This window comes from Miscanthus floridulus, chromosome 7 (genome assembly GCF_019320115.1).
Source record: "Miscanthus floridulus cultivar M001 chromosome 7, ASM1932011v1, whole genome shotgun sequence".
Lineage (NCBI taxonomy): Eukaryota > Viridiplantae > Streptophyta > Magnoliopsida > Poales > Poaceae > Miscanthus > Miscanthus floridulus.
Window position 1 is genome coordinate 44,926,628 of NC_089586.1, and position 10,588 is coordinate 44,937,215.

General features: G+C 44.4%; 1 protein-coding gene across 1 annotated transcript; it reads left to right on the forward strand.

Annotated features, from left to right (window-relative positions):
- Positions 1 to 1,439: 1,439 nt before the first annotated feature.
- Positions 1,440 to 9,764, forward strand: LOC136463142 (uncharacterized). The gene is made up of 3 exons (XM_066462169.1): positions 1,440 to 1,853; positions 8,270 to 8,410; positions 9,483 to 9,764. Exons 1-3 carry the CDS (start codon positions 1,709 to 1,711, stop codon positions 9,542 to 9,544), a joined length of 348 nt encoding a protein of 115 aa, XP_066318266.1. The 5' UTR covers positions 1,440 to 1,708; the 3' UTR covers positions 9,545 to 9,764.
- Positions 9,765 to 10,588: the final 824 nt, after the last annotated feature.

Sequence of the window (10,588 nt, forward strand, 5' to 3'; positions counted from 1 at the left end):
CTAGGGGAGAGTTAGTTGTGGTTACTGGAGTATTTACATGTTGCATACATGTATATATGAAGGTACTTAATTGGGGGTACATTTCTCGGGTAGTTTGGATACCGAAGTATATATATCGGGGGATGTATATATGGAGAGTATCTTAGTACTACTTGTGTAATTAGCATTATATCTTGTTGGGTTGGGCTGCAATGAAGTTTTTCTGCAGGTACGCTAACAACGCACCATGTAGATCGACTAGTTACCGCTAATTGAGAGAACGTATGTATGCCACCGTATAGTCCGCTAAAGCTTAAAATTTCTTAGGTTTGTGAAGACGTACGGAACGAGCATGCATCATATTCACTCATGACATTCATATTGCATTACTCCCTCCCTTATAATTGCTTATCCCAAGTTTAAAGTGAAATCTCTCGGCAAGAAGTTTGAAGGAGAGGAATACCCAGAAGAAGTCCAAGGTGTCTCCAATGTGGGCAGTAATCACTTCGACAAGTAGTTCGTTAGCAAGTCTCACGAGTTAAGCTTTTGCAGTCATACTGGTAATGTACTTTAATTCGCTCCCTTCAGGATGCGTAACGTTGGTGAAGTTTAAAAACTTGTCCTGTTGGAATGCACTGCGTATGGCGCTAGTAATCTACTTGATGATGTGGTGATTGGAGAATGAATTATTGCCTCTGTTTATTGTATGAAGTTTTCATTCTCGTCAGTAAATACAGTTTGGCACGATTGTATTGTTCCTCTCCAATGTGCTGACATCATCAGTAATTACTGGTTGCGCATTGTGCAGATGCCTCGTACTCGTTCCGCCGGTGCGAGTGATGATGATGATCTTCCGCCACCACCACCCACACCAACGGAACTTATAGCAATGCTTGCGGAAGGACAGCGCACTATGGCCGAGGCCCTCCGTGCGATTGCGAATCGTGATGGCCGTGGTCCACGCCAAGGACCGGATCCAAATCAATACAGTGATTTCAAGGATTTCCTTGACACGAAACCCCCAATCTTCAAGGAGGCTGAGGAGCCTCTACAAGCTGATGAGTGGTTGAATACTCTCGAGCAGAAGTTCCGTCTGCTCCGCTTGACTGAGGTGCTCAAAACTGAATACGCATCGCACCAACTTCATGGACCTGCTGGCATCTGGTGGAGTCATCATCGGTCCACTATGCCTGCTAATGCCCAAATCACTTGGGATCAGTTTAAGTCTGCTTTCAGGGGAAATTACATTCCTCCTGGTCTTATGGCGATCAAACATACAGAGTTCATAAAGCTGACTCAGGGAAACAAGAGCCTGAACGAATACCTGCAAGCTTTCAACAACCTTGCAAGGTACGCCACCGAGTTTGTGGACACCGAGGCTAAGAAGATTGCTAGCTTCAAGCGGGGACTTAGCCCCAAACTGATGAAGACCATGGGAAATTGCAAGTGCGCTCATTTTAATGAGTTTGTGAGTGATGCTTTATCGCAAGAGAACAACAATGCTATATATGCGGCTTCAAAAAGTCGTAAGAGGGCCTATGAGGCGGTTGCCTCACAATCTAAGGCTCCCATTGCACAAAGGACTCCATTCCGTCCTCCAGCGTCAGCCGCCAAGTTTCGCCCACCGTAGAAGAAGAATCCCGTCAAGACTGGGTTTCGCAAGGCATTTACAGTTGCTCTTCCCAAGGGCACTACCAGTCAGGGCAGTTCCAGGGCTCCACCAAGCAACATGCCATGCTGGAACTGCAACAAGACAGGCCACTGGGCAAGGGAATGCCCTTACCCTAAGAAGAATAATTACCAGGGTGGCCATCAGGGACAAGTGAACCACACTAATATTACTGAGATTCCTTCAGGAGAGGTAGTGACTGCCGGTAAGTTTCTAATTGACCAACACCCCGTAGTTGTACTATTTGATTCAGGTGCTTCGCATTCCTTCATTAGTCCATCATTTGCATCCAAGTTTATGCAGAAAACATATACTGTTGAGGGTGAGGGTTATTGTATAAGGGCTGCTAGTGGTATTATTCCAACCAAGCTGGTAGTTGGGAATGTATAATTTGTGATAGAAGGGCGAAGTTATCAGGTTGATCTGGTAATTTTACCGGGGCTAGGTATCGACGTGATATTGGGAATGAACTGGATGAGCCGTCATGGAGTGCTTATCGATACATCCACTAGGGTAGTTATGCTCAGAGATCCAAGCAATCAGAAGGGTTTTCTAGTACAGTTACCCAAGGATATCAGTCTTTCTTGCACGACCAATGCGGTGCAAGCAAAGTCTCTGGCAGATATCCCTGTCGTGTGTGACTTTCCGGATGTTTTCCCCGATGATTTGCCTGGATTGCCCCCGGATCGAGAAGTAGAATTCAAGATAGAGTTGCTTCCTGGTACAGCTCCCATCTCTAGAAGGCCATATAGAATGCCTCCCAACGAACTAGCTAAACTTAAGACCCAGTTGAATGAACTGCTAAAGAAAGGCCTTATCCGCCCTAGTTCATCTCCGTGGGGGTGCCCAGCCATCTTTGTGAAGAAGAAGGATCAATCTCTACACATGTGTGTAGATTATAGACCCTTGAATGCAGTTACAATCAAGAATAAGTACCCTCTGCCATGCATAGATATCTTATTTGATCAGTTGTCTAAGGCAAAAGTCTTTTCCAAGATTGATTTGAGATCTGGGTATCATCAAATCAAAATTTGGCCTGAGGATGTTCCAAAAACCGCATTCTCTATAAGATATGGTCTATATGAGTACCTGGTTATGTCTTTTGGATTGACCAATGCCCCCGCACATTTTATGTATCTGATGAATTCAGTGTTTATGCCCGAGTTGGACAAATTTGTGGTGGTATTTATAGATGATATCCTGGTCTATTCTGAGAATGAAGACGATCATGTTGAACATTTGCGGGTGGTTCTTACTAGATTGCGAGAACACCAGCTGTATGCAAAGTTCAGCAAATGTGAATTTTGGCTTCGTGAGGTACCTTTTCTTGGACGCGTGTTGTCCGATGGTGGAATTATGGTTGATCCCACCAAGGTGCAAGAAGTATTGAACTGGAAGGCTCCCATCTCGGTGCACGAGGTTCGGAGTTTTCTGGGGTTGGCTGGCTATTATCGTCGCTTCATCCCGGATTTCTCTAAAATAGCCAAGCCTATGACTCGATTGCTGCAAAAAGACATGAAGTTTGTCTGGACTCCTGAGTGTGATGCGGCTTTCCATACCCTACGAACTCTTCTAACATCGGCTCCGGTTTTGGCGCAACCGGATATCGAGAAACCTTTTGATGTGTTCTGTGATGCATCAGGTATTGGGTTAGGAGGTGTTCTTATGCAAGAGGGTAGAGTCATCGCTTATACCTCTCGCCAACTTCGGAAGCATGAAGTGAATTATCCAACGCATGACTTGGAGCTCGCTGCAGTTGTTCATGCTTTGAAGGCCTAGAGACATTATCTACTTGGCAATGTGTGCAACATCTTCACTGATCATAAAAGTCTCAAGTACATCTTCACTCAACCAGAGTTAAATATGCGTCAGAGAAGATGGCTCGAGTTGATCAAGGATTATAACCTTCAAGTGCACTATCACCCTGGCAAGGCAAACATCGTCGCGGACGCCTTAAGCAGAAAGTCTCATTGCCACTCGTTAATTGAGAGTGATGTCCATTTGTCAAAGCTTCTTCATCCTGCAGTCTTGCACAACATCACTGTCAGTTGTACTCTACAGAGTCGAATTATCAAGCTACAGAAGACAGATGCAGGTGTGTTTCACATCAAGCGCAAGATGAAAGAGCAAGAAACCAAACATTTTCGAGTCGATGAGGAAGGCGTGTTATGGTTCAAGGATAGGTTGGTAGTTCCGAAGGATAGAGAGCTCAGAAACCAAATCATATCCAAAGCTCATTCCTCCAAACTATCTATTCATCCTGGTAGTAGTAAAATGTATCATGATTTAAAACCACGATTTTGGTGGACCAAAATGAAGAAAGAGATAGCCGCTTATGTGGCTAGGTGTGACACTTATTGTCGGGTCAAGGCGGTACACATGAAAGCTGGATTACTTCAGCCACTCTCTATTCCTGGTTGGAAATGGGAAGAGATAAGTATGGATTTTATAGTTGGACTCCCTACCACTCAGAGGAATTTTAACTCAATTTGGGTAATTGTGGACCGACTGACCAAGTCGGCACACTTCATTCCGGTCCGCATAGACTTTCGTCCAACTGACTATGCGGAGTTGTACTTCAACCAGATAGTCCGACTTCATGGGGTCCCTCGTACTATTGTCTCAGATAGAGGACCACAGTTCACTGCTCGCTTTTGGGAGCACTTACACGGATTATTAGGGACTAAGCTCGTAAGAAGTTCTGCCTATCATCCGCAAACCAATGGACAAACTGAACGGGTGAATCAAATCTTAGAAGATATGTTGAGAGCTTGTGTCATATCGGCTAAGGGCTCATGGGAAAAATGGTTACCCCTAGCTGAATTCTCGTACAATAATAGTTATCAAGAGAGCATAAAGATGGCACCATTTGAAGCTTTGTATGGCCGGAAGTGTAGAACCCCGTTGAACTGGGTAGAAGCCGGTGAAAGGAGATATTATGGAATTGATTTTGTTCAAGAAGCCGAAGAACAAGTCCGTACTATCCAAACCCACATGGCCGCAGCTCAAGCTAGGCAGAAAAGTTATGCTGATCGACGTAGAAAACCTATTGAATTCGAAGTTGGAGACTTCGTTTATCTGAAAGTCTCACCTATGAAGAGTGTCCAACGCTTTGGTGTGAAGCGAAAGCTTGCGCCGAGATATGTTGGTCTGTTTGAAATCATTGGACAAAGTGGTAAAGTGGCGTACAAGATTCAATTACCTCCTGAGATGAGTGCTATCTTCAATGTCTTTCATGTATCCCAATTGAAGAAATGTCTTCGCGTCCCTGAAGAGAGAGTTCCATTGGGGGATATCGAGTTAAAATCGGATTTGACCTTTGAAGAAAAGCCGGTTCGAGTGATTGACACTCGTGAGCGAGTGACTCGGAGTCAGGTAGTCAAGTTCTATAAAGTCATGTGGAGCAATCAGGGTAGTGAACGCGATACAACGTGGGAAAGGGAAGACTATTTGAGGGATGGTTATAAGGAATTCTATCAACAATGGTACGCTTTTCAAATCTCGGGACGAGATTTTTATAAGGGGGGAGGGCTGTAACACCCCTGGTGTTTAGCTTCCACATTTGCACTACATTTCATGAACATGAGCATCATGCATCCCTTCATGAACTTATAGCACATGAAACATAATTGCAAAACACTGCAACGTTTTGTATATTTCATGTGTGTTGTTATGAAATGTAAAGTGTGCAACACTTAAGTGCAACATGTGCCACTCACTTAGTGAAACAAGATTAGTTAATCCTATGCAACAAGATCATGAAACATGTGAAACATGACTATGAAACAGTTGTAACATTTCAGGTGTTTTTCATTGTTTCAGTACATACCTTGCTTGATTCATGTGTGACCAATGTGTGGTGTGGCTAATAATCATCCTAAGTAACTTAGTTACACCTAGAATGTCTTTTGGAACATTGTTCATGTTGATCACTTTGGCTAATTAGGTTTCCAAGTCATGGTTGACCAATTTGGACCCCTAGAGCTCCTGTGTTTGACTGTTTAAAAAGTGCAACTTAGAGTCTATGCATGCTTGAGCAACCTAAAACAAAGTTATAGCAAATTTAATAAGGAACAAACTTTGTTTAGAAGTCAAGTCATGAAAATGTGCACAGCATGTTCAAATTGGACCCACAAGCCAGAAATCAGGGCTGATTCTACACTTAAGAATTTTTCTAAGTATTGATTACAATTACAGTTTGAAGGAGCTGACTTTGGCTTGATTTAACTCGTGATCCGTCGAGAGTTAGCTGTTGATTTCTAAATCAAATTTGTAGCCCTACTATAGATCTACAACTTTCATCTTTACGGATTTCACTTTTGAGCCATGAGTTAGCCGTGCCAACGCGACGAAGTAACGCTGTCAGGCTCGCTCGGGTTCACTGAAACGCTGCTACAGTGATCAACTGAATCAGAATTCGACGGCCGCGTGTACGCCACGCGTCGCCGGTCGCCTGAGCGCGCTGCCACGCGCCGCGGACGCCCTGGCGTGGCCGGCCACTACATGAACCCACCCACGCGCCTGCCCGACCAGCTCGTCGGCCCAATTTTCCTTTCTTCGCCTTCAACCGCTCGCAGCAACAGCGCACCACCGCTCCTCCATTGCCGCTGAGAGCTCCGTCGAGCTCCCGCGCACTCGCCACCGCAAAAACACGCACTACACCTTCACCGAAGCTCCGCCGAGATCTCCTCTTGCTTGTCATCATCTCCACGCGGTCAATCGACCTCAGGTGAGGCCGCTATCGGCGTTTCCGCGCCGTCGCACCCTCGCCGGAGCTGAGGCCGCCGTGGTCGGGGTAGCTAGGAACCCTCCCCGCCTCTTCTCTGTGCTGGGATGGCACCGTGGCGACCTCCTGTTGCTCGTGCCGTGCTTGGTTGAGCCAGCCGTGGCTTGACGTCGCCGGTAGTCCACGTCGGAGCCTTGCCGTGCCGCCATCACCGGCGGCAAGCTCCTTACGCTAGGTCATAGGTCGCGCCACTTGCACCAATCGACTCACCGAATCACGTAGAGCACGTAGGTAGCCTTGGCGTCGCCGGAGTCCTCGTCGTCGGCGAGCAGGACCACCGCCGCGCCATCAAACGCCACCTCCTCTGTTTCGCGGTCACTGACCGGTGGGGTCAGCTGACACCCAGGTCCCACATGTCAGTGGCTAGGGAGTCCAAAAGCTAGTTCAAAAATGCAGTTTTGAATGCTGATTTAATATTTTTGTATCTCTTGTTTTGTAGATCCAAATTGAGTACTTCCAATTTTGTTAGACTCACTGTTAGGTCTACTATTTAAGAAAAATATATCTTGAGCATATTATGTAGAAATTTTGGGTGAATTAAATAGGAACTTGAAAAGTGTTTTTGAATGCATGCAAACTTGTTTAAATCATATCTTGAGTTTATGTGATCCAAAAATTTTGAAATTTTGTGGGTAAGCTAGTATTGTATAGTAGAAGCTCTGGTTAAAATTTGAGAGTCATTGCATGTGTAGTTTTTAAGTTATAGATTTTCCTTTGATCATTGGTAGATACTTGTGTGAATTTTTGTAAATTATCTATGAATCCTATGGCCATGAAACTTGGTAGGTAGTATCTTGGTACCTTATAGATGCTAGGAAAAATATGAAATCTGTTGCTTGACACTTTTCACTAAGGTTTCCTAATTATGCCATTTTAAGCCATTCTGTCTTACCATTTTTGTGTAGGCTGTTGTACTTACTAAAATGGTGTGAAATTTTTATGGTAGTCTACTTGGACCATGTAGGGTCTACTGTAATTTTTGTAGATTTAATGGTGTAGCTTTCACATGTGTTTACTATTTTCTCTAATTAATTAAATAAATTAAGAAAGGTATTAGAGGAAATGTTTTGGTGATGAAACCCATACTTTCTGGTGTTCTTGTGATATGTTTGATATATCAGTAAAGTTAGTTTTGTCCAATTAAGTGTTTATATCATAAGTTAATAATTAATTGTTTGCATCATGTCCCTCTGGACAGATCTGGGGACTTTAGAAAGCTCCCCATGATAATTTGGTTTTCTGTGAATGAGTTGAATACAAGAGTTGTAGATAAATTAGGTAGCTAGCTCCTGTCAAAATTTGAGGGCATTTGGCCCAGTAGTTTAGAAACTACAGCTGTTTAAAGTTAGGTTGCAGTTTTTGCTGATTCTCTGCCTTGTGAGGATAGACTTCTGTTGATTGATGAATTCGACCTGGTAAAGGTTTGAATCATGCTTTGAGGTCTGAAAATGTTTTGTAGACAATTTTATAAGCTTTCCAGATTGTCTTGTTGCATATCAATTGGATTTATAAATCTCCAGTTATAGCTAGTTTACTGCACCGCTACATAGTATTCATTTTGCTGAAATACAATTGCTTGAGTGTATGTGGTTGCAATGTTCTCGTTGATTGTTTAGGGGTTAGCCTAACTTGAGAATATGCTTAGGTGTAGGTGCTAGGTCGTTAACTGAAGATGAGCAATTATACATTAGGTTGTATAAACTTGGTAAGTAAAGTGATTTGAATAGGGCTTAAGTTGGAATATGCAAACTACAGCGAACATGTGCATTCCCCGAGCATCCCCGACATTCGTACATGTGCATCCATGATATTTATCTTGCGCATTCATGCAATAGGTGTGCCGGAGGGAGTGACGTTGCTAGAGTTCGAGGGAGCCAACCAGGAGGAGGAACCCGAGGTGCAGGAAGACGACGAAGCAGTCGCCGCGGAGGAATTGCCCGAGTGCCCTGACCACCAGCCTTCCTCATTCCTGAAAGGCAAGCCCCGGAGCATATTAAGCCTCCTATGTTTTCACAAATACATTGAGTATCTTTTATTGTTGATGATGCATTAAGTATAGGAATTGGTTGGAACCAATTGCTGCATTATATATCCTTCCTTGTCCAGATATCGCACTGGAATCCTATTTAAGTTCAGGACGGGTTAAATGCTTAGCCATGCTTAGTGCGGTAGAAGTCAGGTGATTTCCTATCACCTACAAGCTTTAGGATGAGGTGGATCATGGTTGGCTATATTTGCTATCGTGGAAAAGAACCGTGTGAATAATGAATTAAGACTGGGCGGGGTCTTGTGTAGGTTTGAACATAGTGACTCCGTCTGAGTCGTTTAAGGACCGATACGCTGTACGTCCTCATGTCATGTTGAACGCAGCCTAACACTTAGCTGGCCGGATAAGTCGTTCCGACCGCGAAGCCTAGTAGCTCGACTCAGGCCGGGGACGCGAGCAGTGGCGACATTCTGGAGGTAGTAAGGATGTGCGGAGAGCCATTGGCATAAGTCCAAGGCGGGTTAGAGTCCCGAACAACCTTGGCAGAGTGGGTCTCTGAGAATGTAGATCTGTTCGGACTCGCGACTCCTGAATCGTACCAAAGGTGACTTGTTTGCGACTCTGACGGGGGAAGCAGGGTTTGTGTTTAGGAATACCCCTCCAGCTGGATAGGAATCGATTCGAATCGCTGTCTCTCCCGGATAGTGAGAACTTGACTGAGCAGCGGCAACGTAGATTCAATTAATTTAACGATATGGTTAAATGGATGATGATAAGGTTGCCACAATGAATACCTGATATGGTTATTAATGTTTGCACCCTAATAAAATGATTGCTTAGTACATGTGCTAATATAGATGACAGGTTAATGGCTAAAAAGTCACTGCTAGTTCAGGTTAAGAGTTGATCATTATTACTTATGCTTTTCTGCAAAAAGAAAGGGTCAGCCAGCTCCACTACATTAAGCTATGCATAATCCTTGGTGTCAATTGTTTGGTTTTCGACGGGTAAGTCTAGCTGAGTACATTCCCGTACTCAGGGTTTATTCCCTCTTGTTGCAGATGACCTTCTATATCAGGGATTCTGCAAGTACTGTCTCCACCCGGCGGGTGATGAGGACTAGATCATGGGCATGATCTCCTCTCTCTTATCTGAATGCTTTTGTGGTCTGTGATCAACCAACCAGTATGTGTATTTGAACTCGGCGTGTGAGTTAAACTATTTGCTTCCGCATGTTTTACAAGACTTGTTTTGTAATAACAATGACTCTGTGATGATGTAATCTATTTGCGAACATCTGCGAAATGTTGTAACGTACGATATGTTATGTTGGATTACTGTGATCTTGGTTGTATGCAAGTTGGTTTGAAATCCTTCAAGATTTCGGTTGACTACCGGGTTTATATGGGCTCAAGTTCGAGAATTTGATCGTTTCGGCGATTGTTTTTGTACTTGTGCTCTTATAAATTGGTCGGTTCTGTGACAGCGCCCTAAGAGTAATAGATGCAAAATCAACCAGCTTGATGAAGAAATCAAGTGCTCAAGCTTTCCAAAGTGATGCTCTTACTTAATCCACTCTCCTTTCACTCCAAACCCTAAGGGAATTGAAGATTGGAGCTAAGGGGGAAGGAGAGGGGAGCTTTAGTTGCTTGGGAGCTGTTTAGCACGAAGTGAGTCAACTGTGAAATAAGTCCGTAACGGTTAGAAGTGAAGAGAGGAGTATTTATACTCCAAGTGAAAATTCAACCGTTCAGATCTATGTCGGGAGTCCCGACGTAGATCCTGGGACTTCCGATGTTAACAGAGAACACTGTTCACAATGGGTCAAAAGTCCATGGGTGCAAGTTAGTGTCGGAACTCTCGGCAAATGTTGGGACTTCCGACGCGCACAGTTGAACAAGCAGTCAGCATCACGGATGCCGAGACTCCTGACTTGGGTCAAGTCAGTGTCGGAACTCCTGACAAACATCGGGACTTCCGACGGTCGGGACTTCTGATGATCATCGGGACTCCCGACGAGCACAGACAGCCAACCAGTCAGAAGCAAGGGTGCCAGGACTCCCAGCATAGGTCAGGACTTCCGACCGTCGGGAGTTCTGACATACGTCAGGACTTTCGACGTCCATAGACACAGAAAAATTATTCTATGTGTTCGTGAAGTGCTAGA